The sequence below is a fragment of the Melospiza melodia genome, chromosome 3 (assembly GCF_035770615.1).
Source record: "Melospiza melodia melodia isolate bMelMel2 chromosome 3, bMelMel2.pri, whole genome shotgun sequence".
Classification (NCBI taxonomy): Eukaryota; Metazoa; Chordata; class Aves; order Passeriformes; family Passerellidae; genus Melospiza; species Melospiza melodia.
Window position 1 is genome coordinate 106,063,916 of NC_086196.1, and position 26,506 is coordinate 106,090,421.

General features: G+C 41.9%; 1 protein-coding gene across 30 annotated transcripts in view; it reads right to left on the bottom strand.

Moving 5' to 3' along the window:
* NRXN1 (neurexin 1) overlaps nucleotides 1–26,506 on the bottom strand; it is a 679,465-nt gene that overhangs the window by 265,501 nt on the left and 387,458 nt on the right. For 2 of the 30 annotated variants that reach the window (XM_063152498.1, XM_063152496.1), the window contains exon 1: nucleotides 7,641–8,805. The exons of 25 other annotated variants lie outside the window; for them this stretch is intronic. In XM_063152498.1, coding sequence (XP_063008568.1) covers nucleotides 7,641–7,881 — 241 coding nt within the window. In that variant the 5' untranslated portion in view covers nucleotides 7,882–8,805. Of the gene's footprint in view, nucleotides 1–6,891; nucleotides 6,910–7,640; nucleotides 8,806–26,506 lie in introns of those variants that run through there. 3 more of the 30 variants (XM_063152495.1, XM_063152497.1, XM_063152499.1) reach the window with 3 other exon arrangements.

Consider the following 26,506-nt stretch of genomic DNA (forward strand, 5'->3'; position numbering starts at 1 on the left):
ATAAAATCAAATCAGGCTTGGGTCAACAATTAGAAACATTAGTGCCTTTTGTAGCACTCAGTTCTCTCATCTCCACTGGTCAGTCAGGAATTTGTCCCCACCTCCTCTTCACCTAGAGGGCTCTAGAGCTGCTGGCACCAAGAAACAAAACCAACTCCAGTAATTCAAAAGTGCAAACATGGATTAAGACGATATCTGATTCTTCTTCAAGGTAGAGAAACTTTCTCATTTTTTTTGAAATTTCTCCAAGTCTAGTCACTCTCTGTTCTTTATTTTACAAATGCAGATGAGCTGAATTAATTAAGTAAATTAGAGAAGCCCTAACTCAGTTGCAGATATGCAGGGATAAAAGAACACATGTAGAAAGCAGTCAACTTGCTTTAGAGGCTTGTTGGCATTTCTTTGCATGTACAGCTGCAGTAAAAGAGAGCTAAAGAAAGAGTGAACACTTCTAACATTTTGGAGTAGTTGTCCAAGGGCATCCCCTGCTAAGGCACTCGAACACCAGAAGGATCTGAGCAAATATTCTGTTGCTGAGCCTGTTTCTCCATGTTTGAGCAGCAAGCTCTTCAGGACATACCTAGCTATGGATCCTAAAGGAAGACTTGTCTTTGTGCCACTTACAGTTCAAATATGTGGAACAAATGAAAAAAAAAAAGACTATGTACATTCTTCACTCTTCCAGGTAAACCCTGCCTCATCTCCAGCCTTGTCTGGATTTCTGGGATTCAGGATCCCAGATATCATGTACTTATAGTATATTCACATTTACTTTGTCAACCAAGCCCCAGGAAAAAAAAATATTTTTCATTCTTAGGCCACCTACAGTACATGATCCAGTCATACCCTTAATCTGGGCTGTTTTGGTGGATTTGACCATTTCAGTGCTTTCAGAAATCCATAATTATTTTTCTAAAGTGATTCAACAATCATGGGTCAGAGATGAAGACTGCTTCAAAGCATGGCACCCTCCCTACCAACTTATCCCAGTCCTATGGAGTGACATCCAGCAGTTACATCTACTTTTTCTTCCCTCCTCCTTTCCCAATTTATTGGGAAAGGAGTAATTAATTCTATTCTTCTGACCAGTTGCATCTGTGGTTAGTGACTATTGTCACTGAGTAGTTTTTTTAATATTTTCAACTCTTAGAGAAACTCTCTCTTTTCCAACTCACCACTATGGACTATTTTCTCATTATCACAGAACAACCATGAAATGTAAGAGTGTGCACATGACTGTGAACAAATGTATATAAAGTCATGAGAAAGAGGCAGGGAAGACCCTTCCAGACATCCATGTAGCTATTCAGAAGGAAAATAATACCTAAATTATGGTAAGTACACGACCCCTCTGTGTTTATTACTTTTAATTGTATAGAACACTGTTTTTATATATAATAAACTTTCATCAAATTAGACTATTCCATTATCCTCATAATCACAGCTACATTCACAATTCAGCTTATTATCACAGCAAGATCTATCAGCTGTGCCTACACTGTATTTACAAACTAGAAAGGAAGTTGTTAGCTTAGAAAAATGCATTACAGATACTGTGATAGACATGGGGACATCAAACTTAATCACAGAGAGATAAATTAACTGAGTCTGGGGAAAGACAAGAAAGAGGTCACCAATGTCATCTTGATTGCTCAGAAAGGTTAAGGACTGCTGCAAACTTTGACCAAGGAAAGACAAAAGATAAACTTCAGTGAACTAAACCAAGTGATCCCTTGAAGTCACAATAATCAAGCTTGGTTTACCATGGTAATGATCATCTGGGTGAGAAAGGGGAGAAAATATTAGAGCTGCAGAATTGCTTGTGCTTAAATCACACTGGGCATAGTACTTTTGTCTGCAGAGTTCTCCCTTGGAGTAAAATGAAGAGACAGAAGGAAATTTCCCTCAAAGCCAAGTCAACTTTTCACTATCAGAAAAAAAAATCCATCTTTGAAAATTAGAAACAGCGGGAAGTACACTGCATTGAATGCTAAATTAATTTCTTCTGATAACTTATTTCAAACACTATTTGATTAAAAGACAATAGACATGCTTTAAATCTAAAAAACATGGTTACCACAGGCTGAGGCAAAAGTGGTGTTGCTGATAAGTGACAACAGCATTGTTATTTATTTAGCTCTTGTAAAGGCACCCCAGTCAATCAATAGCTATGCATGTACCAAGGCAGTTGGACTTGTATAAAGATGCTTATCAGAAATCCATGGGCAACATTCCACTTTTGATTACAGTGCTGCAGACTGTCCCCAATCCTGCTGAAGACTGGGTGCCTCCTTGACAAGCCATACTGACAGAAATAATAATATAGAAACCCCACTTGCTAATATGCATATCCAACTGCACAGCCAATTAAGCACTAGGCTGACTGAAATTGCTTTGTTATTCACTCCATTCCAACTGATGTTAATACTTTGGCAGCTGATGGGGATAATAACTGATGGAGCATATTGGAAATTTTGAAAGGGGATATAAAATTTGTATAATTTAAAGACATTGAGAAAGCTACTATGCTTTACAGTCTTAAAACCTGAAAATGTCTAAATGTATTGTGTAAGAAGTACTCAGAGCAGGAGAGGCAGAATGTATTGGAATATCTGTAAATGAAAAGGAGGCATTTAAAAAGATTGTGATATACAAACAGGTTTGAAATAACATTAAAAAAGGCAATTATAAGATGAAAACGAGACTTTTTCACCTCTACCTCTAACATCACACTGAGTAACAATGCTGGAACATCTGGAAACATTTACATTTGATGTTTTAATTAAAATAGAACTCTTTCCTGCAACATAAACGCATTGTAACCAAAAATGTGATTTCATTAACCCTAATCCCGAAAACTATTTAGTTTATTATCTTTCTATAACAAAGTAACAATTCCAGTTTATTAAAAAGGAGTAAATGGCCATGAAGTTACTTTCACCTGTATTTGTAAGTCAGGGGTTTCTTACAAAAATAAATGCTTTCTATACATCATAGGGACATCTTTCAAAGATGTCTGGGTTATACATTTCACAATGGTGGTATAAATTATATCAACTGCCATGCTGCAATTCTAGTCCTATAGTTCTTATTTGGTGAAAACTCCTGTGGAGTTCAACAGGCATCTTCCCTGAGCAGGAGCTGCCTGAGCAGGCTGCTTTGTACTCCCGCACCAGTGAGCTGGTGACTCTGCTGCAGAAGCCTGTCCAAATGAACATCACTTGGGTGACTCCAGTGCACATGAGCTCTGCCAACAATGGTGAAACACAGCCTGGAAGAAGCTGGCCTAGCTCAGGAGTGGGAGATCAGTGTGTGTGTCCCTGCTGCCACATCATGCTCTGGATGGGAAACACTGGAGGAGTGGATGTGCTGTGGTAACACACCATCCTCAGCTCTCAGCTCCAAAACCTGCCAACTTTTATTCCTCAAAAATTCATTTTTCACAGACCTGCTCTTCCTGCCTAGGAATTTGGCTGCTGAAGCTCAACCTCCTAAATTTCTCCATTGTTCCACCACAAAGGTCCTTAGCACCAACCCAAGCTGCCACTTTCTTAAAAGCTGCTCCCAGAACCCCATTCTGTTTACTTCAGAACATTACTCTGTTCTTCAAACAGAACCCCATTCTGTTTACTGCTAAACCACTAAACATAAACCTAAACTGCTAAACCTAAACCACTGGTCCACATGTTGGTCCTAAGCCTCATAAAGTCAAAATTCTTCTGGCACTCAGGTCCTTAAGTGCACAACCCCTACTACACACAGAACTCAGCTCTTTCAGTTCTGCCTGTGAGCATGTGGACCCTATTCCCTCCCTATTTTTGCTTTTTCTTTCCAAGAACACGCACATACCAACATGCAGGTTTCATTATTCACCTCCTGGCTCCTATTCCCACAAATTTAAAAAAGAAAGCAGGATCAGTTTGTATTTAGCCTCAACAAGATCCTGAGAGCACAGAAAGCAATCAGAAGTGGACACACTGTACTTGCCATTTGGTAACTGAATTGGAGAGCCATAAATGAATGAACACCAAAGAAGTCTTTGCAGGAAGACAGAACTGAATGAGGATGATGACAGCCATTCATATGGCTACACTTTTAACATATTCAACACACAATTTTCCCTTCACACATCATCCACCATGTCCCTGGATTCTTAAAAAAACAGTCTTTCTTCATTTAAAGTTACTGAGGAAGTTGCAACCTCTTTCCTTTTTTATGGGTTTTGCCATGGACCATCCCTGCTTTTGTAATCTAGAGTATGAACTGTCCTATCTACTCAAAAAAAAACCCAAAATGCCAGACTTCATGGTAGATACAGCTATAAAAAAAGCAATAGCCACCTTCTTAAATGGATCGAGAAGGACATAAATTATCAAATCCACCACATGCTACAAGAGACCACTGGTGAGGGCTGAGCAGTGTATGTTTTATATTTATGAACATTTGTCTTTCTTACACTTCTCAGGACTTCTTTTTACGTTGTTGAGGTCATGATCCACAAAATTATTTCAGAATTACTTTCTTATTCATTCCTGTGGTTAAACTTCCTAATCTTTCACCTGTCTTTCACCTGAGTTTAATGAGAGTCACAAAGCAAAATTGAAAAATCATTTGGTCAGGCTTCAAAGATGTTTAATTTTGACTTCTAGTGTATTAAAAGACTGTGTGCTGAACTCCTTTTTGTCTAATATGGAGAGCTAATTGCTTGGTTGGGATTCTGTTTATGTCTCTGTGAGGCACAATACTGTCCACTAAAACCACATGAGCTCACACTACTAAGCAAAATCCCAGCAAAATTACCTGATGAGAATGTTAGCAGCAAGACTGTGGTTTGGTTTTTTTAAAGAAATGGAAGAAATCCAACCATGCTGGGCTTTTGGCTTTGCTTATACTACTAGCTGAAATTGTGTTGGCTCAAGGAAAACTGAAAGATAAAAAAATTAAGCCCAAGAGGGTGGGGGTGCCAGGGTAAAGGGGAAGGGTGTGGATGTCTGAGGACTGTGGTGGCGTTTATTGAGTGCCTGAACAAAGTGATCATTCCTCCTTCCTTTCACACTTCTAATTCACCATATTAGAGAGCAATACTTCCATTTGGGATCGACTAATTGACCTGTCCTAAAAGCTCTTTTCTACTTTTAGCAGGTGTGATGCTACAAAAAGCTGACAAAGTAACAAAAAAAAAACCTTCTATGAGCTCACCGTAAAAACTGCAATTTTTTATGTACAATCGTGTTAGAGGAGAACAAAATTCATTATTAATTCTGCAAAACTGAGCTAAGCTTGAGGGATACAAGGCTGAGAAATAGCAAATTCTCACCTGGCTAAGTCGGCAGGGGACACTGGAGAAGAGCAGGTAAGGAACAGGCACACACACACTCACACACTCCCTCCTTCCTCCCCCAGTTCCCTCTGATGGATGCTCAGAGATGCAGTGCTGGGCTCCACAGGAACTGTGCCCAACACTGCTCAGCCAGAGACAGAAATGCTTCTGTCAAGCTTGCAGAAGCAAATGGGAACACCTCTCTGAAGAATTAATAATGAAAAGAACCAAATGTTTTGGAATGTTGTCAGCTAGCAGGATTTCTCACAAACATAGGAAAGCAAAGGCACTTTGTGTTATCAAGTAAACATTCTGAAATGCCACCTTATCTTCTCATAGAATCAGCTACTTAACTTCTGGAGAGGCTCCTGGGCTTCCTATGAAGTCCTTAAGTGGCAGCTCCACCCCTTCATATTTCATTTTCTTTAACAAGACTCATTTCTTCTGAGAAACCTGCCTTTTTACACATCACCCCTCGACTGGGTCCAAGGTAATGCTTTCAAAAACTGGCAAAAGGTGTGATTTTAAAATGCTTTCTAAGGAATCATAGCTGGCACCTCTACCATCATGTTTCTTTTCCCCTCATCCTTTCAGCCTTCTCTCAAATGAATAGCAAGCCTCTACATGATATCCCCATATGGGCAGAAATTGGGAGAATAATAAGCATTTAGACACATGTGTGCATGCACAAACATCTTTAGCTCTCCCCTGTAGCACACACATTACAGAACACGCAGCATTCTCAATCTTGCACTGCCTCAAGTGCACTACTGAGAAGAGTGGTGGCCTGAATTTCTCAATTGCTTTGCTTTTAATTAGATCAGTCGTATAAGTTTTTTTAAAAAATAACAAAATGCTTAAGAAGAGGCATTTCTGTGCACTTTTCTAGCAGTTATGTATCAAAGGCTATTTAGCACACAGTGGGGATTTTCAGGTAAACAATGCTACTGATTCCACCAATACCGGCATTGTTAATCACTGGAAAAAATCCAATAATTCCTAACTACCTCGTGCCTGCAACTAGGTCATGTTGCACAGAGAAGCAGAGGTTAGGTACAAGATATGGTTTTTTACTTTGCAAAGCCTGTAAATGACATCACATGGTCTTGCAAATGAAGCAAGGCAAGACGAGAAAATGAAGAAGAATGATGCTGTATAATCTAATCAGAAACCAACAAGGGGGTTTCTTTATCTTCTCTTCCTCCCTCGGAGACAAAGGGAGGCTTTAAATCCTTAAAGCATAGTCTGGTGTTTCGCTTTCTCTGACAGCTTTTGGTCCTACCGAACATATGTAATGCACACTTATTCTGCATGTATTGATGGGCAGGTGCTCGCAAGTCTGCGTGCAAAAAGGAAGAGAACTGCACGGGGGCTCTCCAAAAGGCACTGAAGCAGCTTCCTGTCACTTCAGAAACTAACTACCGGAGCACTGTCGTTCTTAACCAAAATGTATTTGCACTTGGAGAGAATTCCATCTCCGTCCCTTTGCTGCCCGCTACATTGGGCATCGCCTCCCTCCCTCGGCGCGCCAGCGCTTGCCGCTCCCCCGATCCCCAGCATAATGAGCTGACCTTTGCTTTAGTTCATCGACTTCCCACCAAGGTAATGAACTGGAAGCAGCGCGATCATCACCAGCGCTTCGAGCAGCGCCCCGGCTCCCTCCCCGCCCCTCGCCCCTCGCCGGGGTCCCCGGGCGCGCTGCCCTGCCCTGTGCCCGTGTGTCCCCGCACCGGGCCAGGGAGGGGACGGGGAGAGGCGATGGGGACAAGGCGTGGCGCTGCCAGCCTGGGGCCGCAGCTCCGGGCGCCTCCGGGCTGGGCTTTCCTTCCCCGGCTGCTGCGGCGGGGCAGGGAGCGGCGGGGTGCGGGAAACCTCCGCTCCAGAGGGGTGCGGGAAATCATCTCCGCTCCAGCGGGGTGCGGGAAATCTCCGCTCCAGAGAGGTGCGGGAAATCTCCGCTCCAGCGGGGTGCGGGAAATCTCCGCTCCAGCGGGGTGCGGGAAATCTCCGCTCCAGCGCCTGCCCCGCGCCCGCGGACCCCGCAGCGACCCCGCGGGGCGCACGGACCGACACGCCGCCAGCCCAGCCCCGGGGGATGCCCGCCAGCCCAGCCAGCATCCCCCGCCCCACCGGGACCGACGGAGCTCCCCACCCCACCGGGAGCGGCGGGACGGGCCCAGACCCCGCCCGACGGGGCTCCCAGCCCCGCATCCCAGCCCTTCCTTCCCCGCCGTGCTCCTCGTGCTCCCCCCGAGCCCGCCGCAGCCCCGCAGACCGCGGGGTCTGACCTCTGGCGGCACCGAGCGGCACCCGGACCCACCGTGTCCGCCTCGCAAGGAAGCCGGTGACCTGTAGATAGCGATAGGCACTGAATGATGTTTGCTGCTGCCGTGGAAATGGTGAATGTGGTGAGCGCCCAAACTGGAGGCGCCCCACGCCACCCCAAGGAGGCCGCTGAGAGTGAGCGGGACTATCCAGAGCAGGGCCAAGCGGCCGCCGGCGCTGCTGCTGCCGCTGCTGGCGGGTCCCGGCTCCGGGCTGCCCCTGAGGAGCCCCCCCATGCTCCGGTGCGCGGCGAGCCGGCCCGCGGCGTCCTCGGGAGGAGCGGCAGCCACAGCAACGGAGGCAAACTTTGGGCAGAGGCGCTCGCACGCTCGGCACACGGCGCTGGCTGCGGCTCACGGCACCAGGCGAGCCATCTCTTCCCTTTGGGAAAGCCTGTGAGGATCCTTTTCTCCAGGTCTTCTTCTACCCAAAACAATCCGAGACATAGTCAGAGAATCCAGGCAGTTCAGAGCCTTCGCAAAGAGGTGGAAGCGGGGAAAAGCCCCGTGCCCAAACAATCGTTAGTTTCAGCTTTCCCGGGGCTGGTGCTCATTAACAATACTCCACAGTTGCAAGGGCTACGAGAACGCCAAGCGTTCCCCCATCCTCAGTAATCCACAGTGTAGCCAATCATGCCACATTTCTGCTAAGAAAGAGAAAAGGGGGTGCCGCTCCATCAGCCAGCGCTGGGAAAGCAGAGAAAAATCAAACTGCTGCTCTTCCCTCCATTCATCTCCAAACTGGTGAGCCCTCACCGAGCGAGCTCTCTCCCGGCGCGCACACACACTCACACTCGCGAACACACACTCGCACACGCCGCCAGACAATAATCAGGCTGCTCCGGCAAGCTCAGTGGTCTGGCTATTGACAGGAATACCCGAGGATGTTTTCAGGGAGAATAGTGCACCCTTATGAAAGAAGCTGGGAGAGGAAAAAAAAAATAAAAATAAAAATAAGCATGCTTGCGAGGAGCAGGGCTATGCAAATCTGCAGTCTCCGAGCAGCAAATCGCTGAGGCTTGGATGCAATGCAGAGGACGAGCCTATGTTAAAGAGGGAGGCTGAGTTCAGCTCCCACACAGTCGCGCTGCCTCTCCTCAGCCTTTCGGGAGCCGCGCACTTCCAGAACGCGGCTCGGGCGGTGTGGAGGGGACACACACACACACACACTCACTCACACGCACACACACACACTCTCACACGCCTCTCCTCCCCACCCGCGCCGCGGAGTCAGCAGCGCGGCAGGAGCACTTCCCCTCCTCCGACAGTTCAGAGGTACCAGTGTCTCGAAAACCCACTTTCATCTTAAAAAAAGAACGATTTCGGGGTCTTTTAATTGGCCTAAACTTCGCCCATCAGATGTTTCCCCTCGGTCTGTTCGGGCACGGGCTGTGATTATCCGGTCATTGCACACACGGCGCCGAACAAAGAGTTACCGGGATTTTCAACTACCGCACCTCGGCCGCCCACCGCAGCCGCAAGCTGGGCTGGAAAAAAAAAAAAAAGAATACAAATCCTTTCTGGGCTGAGCCCCCCTCATTCCCCCGCAGCTGCAGGGCGGCGCCGGCAGCTCCCGCATCGCCGCCCGGCTGCGGGGCTCGCCCCACGCCTACCCCCGAAACAGGGCGGAGGGCTGCCCTACAGCATCACCACCTCGCACGGACACACACACCGAGCCGAGGGGGCCATGGGGGCCCATGTCACGTTTAAAAGCCGAGGGTCGGTGCGCTGAGGGCTAAGCGGGTCCTGCGCCGCCCGGAGCCGGGCGCGGAGGCGCAGCCCCTGCAGTACCGCACCTGGGCACAGCAGGGTGTGCGAGCCGCACACTCCATCCCTCCTCTCCTCCTCCTTCCCTCCTCTCCTCCTTCCCTCCCCCGCTCCCAGCCTGCCGTGGATCTTGTGCCATGCCTTCAGCAGCATGAGATCATGGGTGCGGGTAGCGGATGCGTGAAAGCGAGAGGGCGAGCGGTGGGCGTGAGAATGGGGTGGATATTTTATTTTTTTAAATTTTTTTATACACATTTCGCGTTAATCTAAACGAAAACCGCTGCAATTCGCCGAGGCGCTAATTCCCGCGGGTGCGAAGGGAAGTCACAACCTTTGCTCAGCTGCGTAGGCTGAAGAACGAGAAAGGTTTTTCGCCTTGCTCAGCCCAAGGAGGATCGCTGCCCCCGGCCACAAAAACGCCCTTCGTATTTGTGGGGGTCGTGCCCGGAGGCGACGAAAAGATCCCGAAGCTCCGGAGCAGAAAAGTGGCTGCTCCTGCCCTGCCCACCTGGACAAGTCGCATCGCAGCTTCGCCACGCACCCAAAGTTTTGCCAAGACGCCGAGGTAAATTACAACAAAGCCTTAAGGCAGCGCTGCCCGAGCCCTTTCTGCGCTCCATGGAAGGGCAGACACGCATCCCAAAGGAAGCCCGCACTCGCCGTGGCCACTCTGTAACACCCCCAGAGGGAAACGCAGCTTAGGGAAGTCAGTTTTCCAACCTGTCTCCAAAAGTTCCCGTGTGAGAGAAGAAACACCCAATTTTCCCAACTATCAGCTTTCAACTGTCATGCACTGTCACCTCCTAAAAAAATAAAAGACAATAATTCCTCTAAGTTTCGGAGTTAGGGAAAGAAGGAGAAGAAGGTATGAAACCTTAAGGAAAAGTCAGCCTGGATTTGACAGCTCTCATAAAATTAAACCTCCTGATATATGTTTCCTGTTGATGCAAGTAATGTGTGTTAGAAACTCCATCCATAAATACCACTAGGTTTTCTATCAATCTGACTCAGGAAACAAAATATTTCAGTCACTGGAACCAGTTTTTCATTAAACTGTTCACATGTTGCTGCCGTTTTGGAAACAGGCAGTAGTTAACTCGACTGTTCTTAATGATTCTAGACATCCTACAGACGAGGAACTTAAAATTGTTATCACTCCTCTGAAATAGGAAGCCGGTATTGCCAACCGTGTAACGATGCAGTTGGCAACACAATTGTGCAGATAAAATTTCAGCTGGCAAGCCCTGTCTAGACTAACTTTGCTTGGCTGTGCTGTTTTAAGGATTGTGCTGCCTTACAGCCAGAGTTGCCTTGTCAGCACCCAGGAAAGCATGGCTCCATCCTCACTGGGAGGTTCCCCTCTAGGTGTGTAACCTTGCTGAGAGAGGCTTTCCACAGGTGCCTTCCAGCCTGAGCACAGTTTGTTCAACTTTAGTTGAAGATCCACTTTGGTGTGGATTCAGAAGGACTTGGTGGAAACACTCTGTTGTTGGAGGTCTTTGTAGTTTGAGTACCTTAATCTAAATTCTTGCTCCATCTGCCATCTACTGTGCCAGGGAGGCCTAAAGTGCTTAAAAAAGAAGGACAAATGAATAAAATGTTTAGGTACTTCCAAGGTACTTCGTTTAATATTTTACTGAAGATAAAAGGGGTTTTTAAGAGCTCTACTTTATTAAATATGTACTATTTATACAGCACACATACACAACTGCCACTGAAGTTTCTAGTTTCAATTTGTGCCTGGAGACTACTTGGTGAAGTTTTTTTTTTATCAGATAAATTATAATGGGTCATTTTTAGGTGCAACATTATGATAATAAACACTGCTTAGGGACTGTTAAATTAATGGATTGTTTTGCTTCTCTGCATCCAAACCAAGAGTTGAGTACACAAAGACCAAATCCTCACAAAACTATTTAGGCATCTAACTCTTAAGAGCCCTATTAAAGTGTGAATGGGGTGACTGCCCTCTAAGTAAGCATCCCTTTCTGGATCTGGTAATGTGATCAGCACCTTGGGTGTAGCAACTCCAATTTTAACAACATTTGACATTTTTCTGGCTCTGCACTCTGAACCACAAACAACAGAGGACTATCCAAGTTTTATGGGAGAGAAAGGTGATCTAATGCAGTGCAAGGGTGAGAAATGGGAGAGAATTAATTTGCAGAAAATATTAAAAGATTGAAAATTAAAAGAACACCAGGAAGGTGAAAATGGAAGTGTGTATGAAAGCAAGATGGAGACAGGAAAGCAAAAGAGGGACATTCCAGTAAAATCCTCTCTTGCTCAATTTTCTTTTTGTGCTTTCAGCAAGCTAATAAAACTTTCCAATTTGAAGCAAATCCTGGTAGTCAGACACTTATACTTTTTGCATGTTTTGATTTAAAGAAGATTGCTGGTGAATGTCGGTCTCTTTCCTCAAGTAAAGAGTGATAGAACAAGAAGAAATGGCCTCAAGTTATGACAGGGAAAATTTCCATTGGATATATGGAAAAACTTCTGCAAGTCTTGTCAAGCACTGGAACAGGCTGCCCAGGGGGAACAGCCTGCCCAGGGAAATGGTGAATTAATTGTTCCTGGAAGTATTTAAAAGACCTGTAGAGATTTGGGTTAGACATTGGGAAGAAATTTGTTATTGTGAGGGTGGGGAAGCACTGGAACAGTTTGTCCAGAGAAGCTGTGGATGCCCCATTCCTGGAAGTGTTCAAGGCCAGGCTGGATGGAGCTCTGAGCAATGTGGTCAAGGGCAAATTATCCATGTCCATGGCAGAAGGGTTGGAATGAGATCATTATTAAGGTCCCTTTCAACCCAAACCATTCCAGGTTTCTATGTGGCCCTTAGGGACATGATTCAGTGGCCTTGACAGCACTAGGTTAACAGAGATCTTAGAAGTCTCTCCCAACCTGAATGGTCCCATGACTCTGTGATTCTGTTTAAGAAGTTTAATTGGGTGTTTTGGCAGTTTGGCTTTCTAATGACAAGTTAAAAGCTTCTGCAAGTAAACACTATGAAGAATGAAGGTATGCAGCATTTCTTATTTAAAATGCTTGCCTTTTTACCCCTGCTGTCATAAGAGTATGAATTTCTGTTAGCTGAGGATGAACTGAAGTTGAAATAACCTGGTTTTAATCCCCAAGGACATAGAATTGTGCTTCCCACACAATCAACATGCTGCTATCAGTCGGTGAAGGTTCACTCAAAGAATGAAGAAGTGGTACAAAAGAAGACAATAAACAAGAGTTTGTGTAAACAAATAAATGTTCCACTGCAGGCATAGTAAATAAAATGTGAGAATGAACTCTAGTGTTCACAAGGCAGGTTTTATCATCTCAAGAATTTATCTCAGTGAATTTAGTCCCATTTAACAATTACCCTGTGCAGGTCACATTGGTAGTAAATGTGACTTTTAATCAAGGTATTTCCACCAAAAGAACTCTGTTAATACCAGTAGGCTCCTAAATCTTTCGAGCAAGAATACCCTTATTGTAAGAACACATCTTTCCCTGATTTGTTCTGGTGTCATTATGCTATAAACACCAAACGCTCCTAAATAAAATTTATACAAACAAAAAAAGTACTCCCATGAGTATAATTTACATTACTTCCCCAAATTAAATCAGATACTTCTTGCTGGTATGACCATATCTCTCTGCAACAGTACAGATAGATCAGCTAAGATGGACAACTTCAGCAGCACCAGCAAAACTGAAGTGCAGACCATGCCTTAGGCCAGCAGAAGTTGTCAGTAAAATTCAGGGTTTCTTTTGGTTAAGTGCCACCTTATGCAACCAGGCTGCCCTGGCCATCTCTAGTTAACCCTCCATTTAGTGCTATAACATCCACTCTTAAACTCCAGAAGCCCAACTGCTCTTCAGCAAAATAATTAGCAAACAAACAAACAAACACACCACCCCAAAATGCCTCCACAAATCTGTGTATTACAGGAATACTATGCAATTATCTATACCAATGTTTTATGCTACAGGTTTTCCCCAATGCTAGGCTTGGACCCTCCCTTAAGTTGGAAGCACATGGACGTTCTGTGATTACAATTAAACAGGCCAGACTTGGAGTTTATCCAGCCCACAGACAGAGGCTTAGAGAAGAAAACAGTCAAGCTAATGTTTCCTCTTTCCACTATAAACACTGCTGAATTTAATGACCTATACCCTGTATATCCCAGTACTTCTACTGATGTCTGGTAGCAGTGGAGGTGGTAACTTTCCTCTTTTAAACAGCAGAGAATGTTCCTTCCAAAAGCCAGTTAATTGCAAGATGCTGAACCAAGGCCTGTCATTCGTGTCAAGTTTGTGTCCTAACCCTACATAACCCATGGCAGAAACTGTTTATTTTATGCCAATAAATTTTGTCATATGAACTACTTGAATACTTTGAATGTAAAAAATATGATCCTAAGAGAATGAATGGAGTATTTGTGCAGCCACAAAACGCAAAGAAATTCAAAATTTTGGTAATCGTGTGAGAAAGGAGAGCTTACAAAGGAAATATTTAGGCTGCTTTCTCTGTAGTGTAGCTATTCTCTCTCTAGGCGTAGTTCAAAACAAATCCTGGTGCAGTTAATAAGTCTCCCTGTCCATCCAGATAGGCTTAAATCTTCATAATAAATGTTTCTTGACACTCTGTGCATAAAGTAATCTCTTTCTTGCTATTCCTTGCTGTCAAAATCAAGCTGATTTTCATTTTGTTTCATTTCATTGAAGACATGCACACAAGCCAGATCTTTTCAATTTAGAGCAGAAGGGGCTTGTGGAGAACATTTTCCTGGGGAAATCTGACTGGGGAATTTTGACTGTGCAGAGAAGGTCCCTCTTTGCCTGAAATAGCCCTGGTTGGTCCTTAAGTCATTGGGGCACTTTGCAGATTTGTCCATCCTTACTTGAATTAGCCCTGGTTTGAGCTGGCTTGAGGGGGATTCCTCAGAATCCCCTGGGGGTTGGCTTTTGCTGCCTCCCAGTGCTGTGATGCCACTTAATCTCATATTTTTTTTAATTATTATTTTTTAGTTTAATGTGGCAGAAAGATTTCTGACACTTTGTGCAGCTTCCCCCTTTGACTCCAATCTAAAGCCACAGGAAATAAGGCCAAATTCACCTGTATGTGGCATTTAGGAGATTTGTAGTCCTGTAGCAAATGGTCTCTAGCCACTCTCTCTCTGGGCTACCACATGAATGGTTAATTCCCTGGGCAATTAGGCTTCTACTGCTGCTGCAGAACCTGCAAAAGTCTCTCTGACTTCTCCCAGCGCTGCTGCAGGAATTGGCACTGCATTGCCACAGAAAAGAGACATCCCTGGTACAGCTTGAATGCTTCTGATTTGAACTCCTCAGCAAATACTTCAGCTGGGGACAGAAAGCAAGCCACCACAAAAATAGCTTGTAAATTAGTCATCAAGAAGTTTGATGACAAATGCCAACAACAGAACCCAGTATTCTGCTCTTTTGTATCCAGTACAAGCATATTCAAAACTTATTTGTTGATAAAGACCTCCAGAAATAGGAAAAGGGTGTGTATTACGGAGTCGTTTGCAGCTCTTGATACTGTTTACCACGCACAATAACTGAGATATTAAAGCCATGTCAAAGAAAGCTCAGAATAGACTTAATGCAACATCCACAAAATGGGGAGATAAAGACCTTGCAGGGCAAAGTTAATTGGTTTTTTGTTTTGGTTTTTTTTTTTTTATTTAGGAAGTCCACTGGTAGCCAAGAGAGCCTTAAATGGTATTTGTGGAGTACCTAAAGTCAGGACTGCATCTCTAAGCAGGGTTTCCTGACAGGATTTCTAAGAGATCCCTCACTATGACTCATGAACATCACACAACACCCCTCACTCTTCTGGCCTGGGTCGAGAAGAGGATGTACAGTGAAGTTCCACCTCCTGCCTTCCCTGAACACATTAGTCCTGCTTCAGTCTTGGCAAAAAAAAGGGATGAGATGCAGACATCTACTCTTTGTCCAGTGCAATACATTGCTTTAGACTCCAGACAACAGTAGTGCTACAAGTCAGCTGCAGAAAGAAGTAAATTTATAGAGTTTCAAGAAGACAACACTAACTTTTGGTAGTCATAACTTGAAAATGTCCAAATACTTATTTAGCTTTAAGCTTCTTTCTTTCTTTTTTTTTTTCCTCCCCCCAAAAATTGTCACTGTTGTGCAGAACACATTTGTAATGTCAAGCAAATTTCCTATAGCTGAGTTATGAACCTCTGAATGTACAGGTTTAAAATGAAAATGCTGACATAATCTTAAATGTAGTGGCACAAATAGTGCCACTACAATAATCCTTGTAATCTAATATATTAGCCCTAGGGGGATGGAGACTGAATTGCTGGTCTCAGACAGCCTTTCTGAGGCTCAGCTCAAATTGCACAATTATTCTACATCCTTCAAGTTCTTTAAAATACATTTCAGATGCAGTATTGTACATTCCAAAAATATTTGTTCTTCAGAGATTGATTTGACTTCTTTTCCTACTTTAAAGAGATATATGACCTCGGAGGCATGTGAAAAATCATTAATCAAGTTTAGGCTGCGTAACACCCTTTTGTATGTGAAAGACTTACTTTTTTTCTAGATTCCCTCAGTTATGTTGCCAAGGTGATTCCCCCAGAGAGCCAGCCATGTGTTTATCTTGACAGGTGTTAGTGAGATCTGGGGAATCTCAATGGAATTGTTGCTGGTTGCTTTGAGGTACAGTAGAAAACATTAAGCCTGCAAACTAATGAACCTACCTTATTACATTCTAAATAAAATAAACCACAGAGTAAGTTGGATTAATCTACTAATGCCTTTGTAATGAAGGTTTTATTGGGCATATGGTGTGGTCTTGCTACTTTCCTCATATAGCTAGCACAAGCTAAAACTCAAAATGAAAGGTACATGTGCCTCTTCTGTGAGATACCAGTCTCAGAAACTTGCCATCACAGTTCAGAGCACTGCTTTACTGGCATAACCTCTGATTATGGTTTGCAAGACTAAATGGATTCAAAAAACAAGAAAGCCATCAGATTAAAAAAGGAAACAAGAGACGCCACTGATAGGAAAAGAGAAAATACAACTTCTATTGCTGTTCCTAGGGGAAAATTTAAAACCACTGCTGGTAACTTACAATTACTCTAAAATCCATTCTGTGACCTGTCTGAATAATGTCAGGGAATTATTAATTAAGTACTGTAACTTCCAAAGCTAAATAATCATTCCTTAGTTACACTCCATTTGTATTTGCCAGCACTGAACTGTAACACACTGTATTTTTATAGTGCACATTAGAAGCAATAAAACAATAGGTGCTTTTAACAAAAAAGAATGAGTCTTAAGGAAGGTGAAACGAAATACCAGCATTTTGTTTCAGCCAGCTATGCCTTTTCCTTCTAATTGCCATTTTCTTTCTCTCTGTATATGTACAAGATCAGAACACAAGAAAAAAAAACATTCCTTAGCAACATTCATCTTCTGGGAGCATGCTGCTGAATTTAGGTATAAAACCATAACAGCATCTCAAAGAATAGCAATAGCTCATATACTTCAGCTTTGATATATAACTTCAAATCCTTAATCTCCTCTTTTCAGATTTCCACATAAAGTTTTACTCTGCTTCCATTTTTGCAAGTGCCCATTCGAGACAAAACCATCTTTTCTTGCCCAGGCTCTCCCCTCCCTGTATTTACTTCAACAACAAATTAGCGGCCAAATTTTATTTTTCTTTTTTTAAATTTTTTTTGTTGTTGTTGTTGTGGAGGATAAGAAAAGTGATACGGTGAAAACAGAGTGAGAACAGTTTTTCTTTCCTTCAGCACCAGCAGCCAGAAACAGTATGAAAGCAATGGATCATGAAGAAAAGCAATTTCCTACTTCAGGGATTAAGCAATACTCTCTTTTGTAATGTTAAATGAAAGTTTTAGTTATTTTTTTTCCAAGTAATGCTGATTTTTTTCCCTCCCCCAATGTAAATAAATACCCACTGGAGAAGCTCCAATAGTCACAAACACATCACTTTCTAGCCAATCAATAGCACAGATAAAACCCTTTGGGCTGTGCTTCTTTCAGCAGGCCTATTGATAGGGCAAGAAAAATTAAGCTACTAGAGAAGCCAAAGGTAATTAACTTAAGGAGAGAGAAAATCTGATGATATATATATTCTGTTCTTTTCTTAAGGACAAATACAGGGGAATCATATTTGGGAAATAGGCTTTTGGGGAAGCACTCAAGTAGGGACAGTTATCAGCATTTTACTGGCACATTTCCCATCCAGTGGCAATGCAATATGAATTACCTGCTGTGATGATTGATGGCTTGACCCTCCCCTAAAACACAATCCTACAATCCTCTTTGGTGGTATGGAAAGTCTGAATCTTCTACACCAGCCTCTGCCTGCCACAGTTTTGCAAAGTGCAGCCTTGGACAAATCACTACAAAGCATTTGCCATTTATTGGCTAACTGGCAAGCAGGGTCAACCTTACCATTCCCAAAGATAAAGGGTGTTGGCATGGGTAAGGCTTGGTGGAATTACACCCTTCACACCAATGCTGAAATGTTTTTAGCTTCCAGCACTATTAAACAGAACATTGCAGGATTAAGTCTTCTCCACCTACAAGTTTTTGTCTATAAAGCTCTAACAAGAATATTCAATGCAACTTTAAAGCCAATGCTCTGTTTAAGGCACTTTGAGATTGCTTCCTGATGAATGCCACTGTTTGTAATAATTGTGGAAGCGTGGGCCTCCCTCAATTTTTATACATACATAGATGGGAATCCTGTAAATATTTGATCAACTTTGCTTAAAGGGAAAATTTGTACGGGAAAACATTCCCACTGTAAAGAAACTTTGTTGGCCAACCATATATGCAAATAATGTGTGCAAATATCAAGAGATTTGAAACAGAAAATAATTTTATTCATACCTGTGTTTTAATTTTAATGAATTACATTAAAGAAATTTGTAGCTAAAACAAAGTGCCTGCTTTATAATTAAAATTAAGAGTCACAACCAGCTTATCTTTAAAAGCAGGTTGTAACAGGAAGAAAATCCAAGACTTCTCAGCTGCAATTTTGCGGCTCTATCAAAACTTGCCTAATTTTACCTATTTATTTCAGTGCATAATAAAAGATGTACTCAGAGAAAAAAATGTGCAATGCATACATATTTTTAAAGGCTTAGAAAGCTAGCAGCTTTCTTTTAACACCCTTGGATCTAATTTTGTTTCTAACAAGTAAAACGAGAAGAATGGGGCCCTAAAAAGGATTATGGTCTGAAACCTGCTCCTTGAATCTTTGCACATGCTAAAGCTGTCACAAATTTGAATAGGAAAGATGGGTGGTCTGCTGACCATCTCTGGTCACAGAGTTGAGCATTACTGCCCAGAAAAAGCTTATGGGTTTTGTCAGGAAGGGTTCAGAAACCACTGTATTGAACCACCAGCCTATAATAGCTCTTCCACATTTCACAGGATGTCAGTTCCTGGAGCTGTTTTTCCTTTGATGCGCACAAAGTACTGCCAGTAATTTCAATCAGAATTATGCCATGCACTGGAGGAAGACAATCACATAATATGAATTATCACATTTTTTCCATGTCCCTGCCTCTCACAGAATTGCTGGTTTGTCAGAGGAGTTGGTACAGTATATGCTACTGATCTGTGGCTGATTTGTTTAAAAAAAGCTTAGTACTGGTGTAGTCCTTCTCATCCAGATATATCAAAGCACTTTATGAAGCAGCAAAAGGAGTGGAACCAAGAAGAGACTTACAGTGAAACTCTTTTTTTTCTTTTCATTTGGTAACATGAAGTGCTCTCAAATTATTTGTAGTGAAAAATAAAGGGAACATAAGAAAATTAAAGAATCACATTGTAAAAAGTGGCTCAATTTTTAAAATTATGTTCCCTTTCATAATTTTTGTGGTCTTAATTTAAAAAAAGTTAAATGCCTTTTCCTTGTTGCTATTTTTCAGTTGGGATTGAACAAATCTTCTTTCAAATACTTTCTTTTCAGAGAGACCTCTAAAGCTAAGATGAGTTAATTCTTATAACTCCAAATCAGGGCACTTCCTTCAATAAAACTCCTACTCTTGATGCACTTGAATTGTATGGGACGAGCAATAATCTTTTGGCTAAGAGTGAAAATCTACACCAAAATTACAGTCACACAGAGGCTTATGAATTGCAGAATTCACAGAATTTGCATAATTCACAGAATTCACAGAATAACTGGGTTGGAAGAGACCTTGGAGGTCATCAAGTCCAGCCGATGCCCTAACACCTCAACTAAACCACAGCATCCAGTGCCACATCCAGTGTGTTTTTAAACACATCCAGGGATGGTGACTCCACCACGTCCCTGGGCAGGCAATTCCAGTACTTTATCATTCTTTCTGTAAAAAACTTTTTCCTAATATCCAAATTATATTTCACTTGATGCAGCTTGAGACTGTGTCCTCTGGTTCTATCAGTTGTTGCCTGGAGAAAGAGACCAACCCCACATGACTACAGCCACTTTTCAGGAAGTTGTAGAGAGTGATAGGGTCACCTCTGAGTCTCCTTTTCTCCAGGCTGAACACCCCCAGCTCCCTTAGTGGTTCCTCACAGGGTTTGTGTTCCAAACCCCTCACCAGCCTCGCTGCCTCCTCTGGACACGCTCAAGCGTCTCAATGTCCTTCCCAAACTGAGGGGCCAGAGCTGGACACAGCACTCAAGGCGTGGCCTCACCAGTGCTGAGTACAGGGGAAGAATGATCTCCCTGCTCCTGCTGGCCACACCATTCCTGATCCAGGATGCCTTGGCCTTCTTGGCCCCCAGGGCACACTGGTGGCTCATGTCCAGCCGGCTGCCGACCAGTGCCCCCAGGTCCCTTTCTGCCTGGGCCCTGTCCAGCCACACCATCCCCAGCCTCTAACATTGCAGAGGGTTACTGTAGCCAAAATGCAGGACTCAGCACTTGGACTTATTAAACTTCATCCTTCCTATTAGAGCCCATCCATGCAAGAGAATTGCTCATGTTGCCTCACGCTTCTGAGCTCCCAAACGTACTCGGTGGGCAAAACCCACAAAGTGAGGGCTGAAGGACAGCTTGTTCCAGCAAACATCCCACTGACCTGAATGGAATTTACCCAAGTCAAAGGCCTGGGCTCTGCCTTGCTGTTGAAAGGTTCCAGCAAAATCAATATGAGCTATAAATTATTAGAAGCCATTTTTAATTCTCACCTAATTTGCACTAATGATCAATTTATCATTAATGCAGAAAGAGATTTAAAGCAATGTCTATGCCATTAAAATAAATATCCATTAGCTATAGAGGATATCCCACAAGTGCATTTGCTTCTTGTGGAACTCTTCCAGAACACTGGATCTATATACAGTATAATATAATGATATTTAACTGGTAATGAGCTATTGAATTGCACAGGGGGAAATAGCTTACAACCTTAAAAACTTTTAAAGTAACTTCTCTAGTCAAATGGGCTTCAATTATACAACTCAGTGTATGAAAAAGTTTTTTGTCTATAAAACGCATCTCTTAGTTTGCATTTCTTTCATTTTTTTTTCATCAAAAGAGATTTATAATGTGCAAGCAATACAGTAAAGGCTTCCTTCTACTAAAGAAGCTCAGAAATACGCAGATTCACAAAATTAGTTTTCCAGAAGGAAAATTCTAATTATGCATTTGAGGAAGTTTGCTTATTCCTTTCCAGTACAGTTTGCAATGTAAATGTTGTAAATGTGACTAGCAGCAGGGAATTCCTGTGTCATTACTCAGTACAGACCCAGGTGGTAAACCACAGTTAAGTTTTTGTTAATTTATTTAGACTCCCTAATTTAATTTCTCTGTATGAAAAGGACAAACTACCACTGAGGTTTTTCGTCGCAGTGCTGAGATCAGCAGGTTATTTCATCAATCTTGAACTACAGACACATAAACCTCACTAGGAAGTCTTCTGATCTGGGTGACTATAAAAGCAAGGAGTGAGAAAACCCAGAGCATTAGCACAAACCCAGCCATTAATCTGCAATGCATATTTCTTTTCTGACAGAAAAGATTATCAGATTTCCAGTTGTTGGTGAAGGGGATGACTCGACTCTGAAATCAGTAAACGCTGATCACTGATCTCTAGTGGCAAACTTCTTTTTCCATGTATCTTTTCAGCTGATTAATCTCCAATAAACCTCTATCATATTTGTCTAATAGACATGTGGCAGGGTGAAATGCTTGGCACTTCTTTTCCCTTTGGTTGCCTGGTTTTAGTGCGAGCCTCCCTGCTCGAACGCGGTTCAGGGTGACACCGTGAGTCGATATCTGCTCACAGCATATTGGAGTGCACAAACACAAGCACAGCCTGCAAAAATGTGAAGCAATTCTCCCCTTCAGCTCAGCATTAACAAACCCTCAGCAGAAATACAGGTACAAATTTGGGCATTACACCCCAGGAAGGCACAAGCCTACTGGGAAAAATGTGAGGAGGGCAACATGACCAGAGTCTAGGGAACAGGGGCTTCAATAAAGCTTGAAAGAATTAGGCTAGAAAGGAGACAACTGAGATTGAACATGATAATAGCTTTCAAATGCATGAAAGGCTGTTTCTAAAGAATAAGGAAATCACCTGTTCTCAATCATAGTGATGGACAGGACAGAAAGAGATGTGTTAAATTGCAGCAATTAAGATTCAGGGTAGATACTGTAAAAACCTTCTCAACAGTGAGGATAGTGGGGTGCTATAAAAGATCACCTAGAAGATGGTGGAGTCTTCATTTTTAGAATTACTTCTGAACAGTATAGTCTTCTTGGAACTACTCAAATATAATTTATTACCCTTTCAGGACTGGACAATGTCCTCCACTCCTTTTCATCTTTAAATTTCTACAAATAGCACTCCTGCATGCAGTCATTTTTGCTGGAAATTGTTAAACTGCAGAAATAAAAATATTCTCCACTACTAGACCTCCCCTTGCCCATGTTGGTACAAAAATAAGTCAGGAAATTTCTTATCCATACCCTTTTTTTTGCCCCATTTGATGTTACTAGAGATGACAGGTCTATTTGTCTGTTTGATGCAGAAGACAACAATGAGAATAACCAACCTTATCTAGGTCAATAATAAACAAATGAATAAGAAAGCAAATCTCACCACACCACAAATTCCTCTGCTAGATCACAAAACAAGAACAAATGAATTCAAGAAGAAGAAAATGCTTCAGGCACAAAGATTTTTAGATGAGTGGAAAAGAAAAGAAGTTGCTACATCCACTTGGGTTTTGGAAGAATAGCCTGTGATAACTATATCATCTATATCTATATCATATATATCTTTATCTATATCTATATGTGTTTGCCACCTTTTAACACTGACAAAAATTGTCATGATTACATCTTTCCATAGTATTCATTGCCTCAGTCTGTTCTCATGGGATTCAACTTCCAGTTTAGCTTTGAAACTTGCATTTCAAGTAGTTTTGATTCTTTATGGAACTACCATATTTTAGTGGGCAATATTCTCCACCCCTCCCTTGTAAGTGATTTTACATCTCTGAGTGGTTCAGGGAGTTGGATACTGTGGTGTCCTATTTGAAATTTCATGGAGCCATTTACATGTGCTAAATGAAGCAGCACCCAGTGCTCATCCAGATTTGGATAACTGTGCATGAATCTTTCAAAAGTGAACTAAAATATGATCAAAAAACTCACTTCAAAATATCAATTTAAGACTTGAATAAAATTTGCTTGCAATAGTTGTGAGGTAGAGAACTGGAGTGTCAACACAGCAGAGGGTTAAGGTTATGATCTATTGCTACTGAGGATAGGCAATAATAGAAATTTCCAGTCCCTCCCCTAAGTTATGTCTCTGTAAATTTCCATTTTCCATCCTTGACAAGTCTCCTAGTATTTGTAATTTCTTCTTTTTCTTCCTGGTAATTTGCAGTGATGTGAAGAGTGAGAGAAATCTCCAGAGCAAGTTCCTTTCCTTACAGCTCCCTCAGGAGAAGGAACTTTGCCTTTTGCTGGTATGTAAAGTATCTCAATATTTGTCCCTCATTTATTAAATTCATTAGAGATCATCATGGCTATTGAATTTCTTTTCAGCAGGATACTCTCTTGTCAGAAATTCCCTGACCACTGTTCTTCAAAGAAACAGTTTTCTTTGATTCATATTATAACTGAATCTCCACAATTTGAAAATAAACCTGTTGTATCTCACTCCTGCCCTGCTGATGAGTGTATTTCCAGTCAAGACCATTCTCTCAGAATATACTTTTCAAGGATATGAATCTTTTCTCACATCTTTTGCATTACCCTCCTGCTTCATAACACGTTTCTGTAATAATCTGGATACAGATTTTAAAATTATTAATTGAGGCTTCTATTCCAGATACTTCAACAGGACAATACATCTCGAAAATATAAAGCATCTAAATAATGCAAGAATTAGAAAAAAAAAATTGAGAACGGTTGGATAAAAATAAACCTCATTATTATCTAACCAAATTCACAGCTGCAATGTCATACCCATCAAATTCAAGAATCAGCATCACTAGAGGAATGTGAAAAACCTATCCAATGGGAGGCCATCAGAAGATCCAGGGAATATGGAAGGAGTGTTGAAGAGATGTGCAGAATGTAGAACAAGAGAAAGAGAAGTAGCAGAAGATCTCGAAACAGAAGTCCATAGTACATCAGAAATTTGAAGCTAGGAATGTTTTACTTTCCAGACTCTGATTTTAACAAAGGATCCAAGCAACTGCAGAATACACAACAGCAAAATCTGGTGATTCACAATTATTTCTTCCCCTATATACTTATGAAATAGATGTTTAAATTTAGTGCTGCTCATCTTGAAAAGGAAAGTAGAGCTTTTTCCATCATGTTTCAGAAAAGCTTCAGGACTGAAATGGAATACATTTCAAATGGAAAGATCAAAGTTACTGTGTTTCATCCCAGAATGCACGAAGTTAAAGAAAGAAATTATTTTTTTTTCTAGAAGTGTTTTGATCCTGATTACTTATACATAGGGAGGTTGAATTTTTGCCAAGTCACATGAAAAACTATGCAGTTTCATTGATTCATAACTGTCCAATTATATACAATCTTTGCTTACTGCTCCTGAGCAAGGACAATTTTCATGTCATTATTTTCCTTCTGGTTTTCAGCAAGCCAAGCATCACTTGTTTCAACAGAACATCATTATGGGTTGCTTTTCTCTCCAAATACATTTTCCAGTGGATCATGTTAGAAAAAAAGAAAGAAAAAAAAGATAACACAAAACCAAACTGAGAGAAAACAAACCCTTTAAAAATGACAACAAAACCCCTGCCACAGCAGTACAGCTGAGATGCAAGCTTCTCTGCCTCTCTGAGAATTCCTCCAGCCTGCATGGGGAATATCGACTGCTGGGCAGATTTCCATAGCTATGAAAGAGAGCATGGGGAAATGAAATGAGGAGGATAAAGAGTGGGAGTGGGGTATGTGTGTACACTTGCTTGCCTGCATGTGTGAGAGAGAACAAAGAAAAGCTCTATATTTGGGTTTATGGATCCTTTGCAACATTTCAGAGGTTAGCAACAGTCCCCAAGAAAGCTTCTGCTCATATCCTTTCCTGATTAAGGCAATAAATATTGAAGTAATCTCATATTCATGAGTAATTTTCTAAATAAAAAAATCAGACAATTTTAAAAGGACTTTAGCCAAACAATCATGGACTACTTAGGATAGGCCAGGTCCCCTTCACTAAACAAATACTTTGTTGAAGCCTTCTGAGATATCTGTAACACACTTTAAGCATCCAGACCCGCTATCAAATAATTAACACAATCAAATTTTGTTTTCAGAACAGTCAAGTAGGTATGAAATTTTTTTACTTCTTTTTTTTTTTTTTTTTTTTTTTTTAATTTAGAGTGGTTTACAGTTAACAAAGTTGCTAGCAGATTAAAACTGTTGATATGACCTATAATTGAGTCCATATGTTTCTCTTCTCCATCCTTTCCTTTTTAAGGTTCTGTAAGCTTTGATTTCAGGAACCTCTCACTTATTCATTTACAGCAACATGAAGTAGTATAAGTAACAGAATTATTGCATATACTGATGCAATTGCATAATCCTCCATGGAGAATTATATGTATGCTCTGAATGATATCTATAACTCTGAAAATGTATTAGGGTGAAGTGCTAATGGAACAGACAAGAATCCTCTTGTCTCTGTTCAAACAACAGGAAAGCATTCTGCTTTTCACTTGGAAAGGAAAAAACCAACCCAATGATTTTACAAGTTTAAAAATCACAGCAAACCCATTCAGGGATGACAGCCTTAAATTTATATTTGAATATATAGCCACTCCACAAGTCTGGGGCTTACAAATTGTCCTAAGAAACTTTCAAATAAATGCATGTGGTATTTTATTATAATGAGACAATCTGGCTATAAAGGGCTGTAGACTATTAAGGAGTTGGAGTGTAGTGAAAAATGTGGTCACAATCACAGATTAACTAACTGTTGTTTTTTTGTTTTGCAAGGCTCCTGTTACTGAATTCATCAGTGTTATTCCATTAGCAAAGCAGTGCTCTCTTCTGCTGCCACATGAAACACAAAGGATTGTGAACAAGCTCTGAAGGATCACACAGGGAACAACATAATGCTCCAGTTCTGTTTCCCATCACCGCCACAGGATAGCAGGCTGTGCATGCAAGAGACCTGATGGAGCCATGCCAGCCACTAAAGAGGGAGGAACAAGAAACTCTGCAGCACTTCTCAGCTGGGTTTGGGTGGAAGAGATATTGGTGGACACTCCCACCTGATGCTTTTCAGTGCTTTGCACAACATTTGGGCAGAAAAGATTCAGGCTAGTGTCACCATTTCAAGCCTAGTAGGTCCCATCCATCCTTTAAGAACATCTGTGTTCAAAAATTATGTTCCTGATTAATTGCATTAGTCTATTTTCACCAAAGCTTTCTCAAGATATTTCTGAAAAATTAGGAGCTTTCATTTTTTAAGTAAGATGTGCTTATTTGCCATACAGCCCTTCTGCCTTTCTTGCATCTGCTCTCATTCTAATTCTTACACAGAGACAGTGACACCAGTGCTGATGATAATGACAC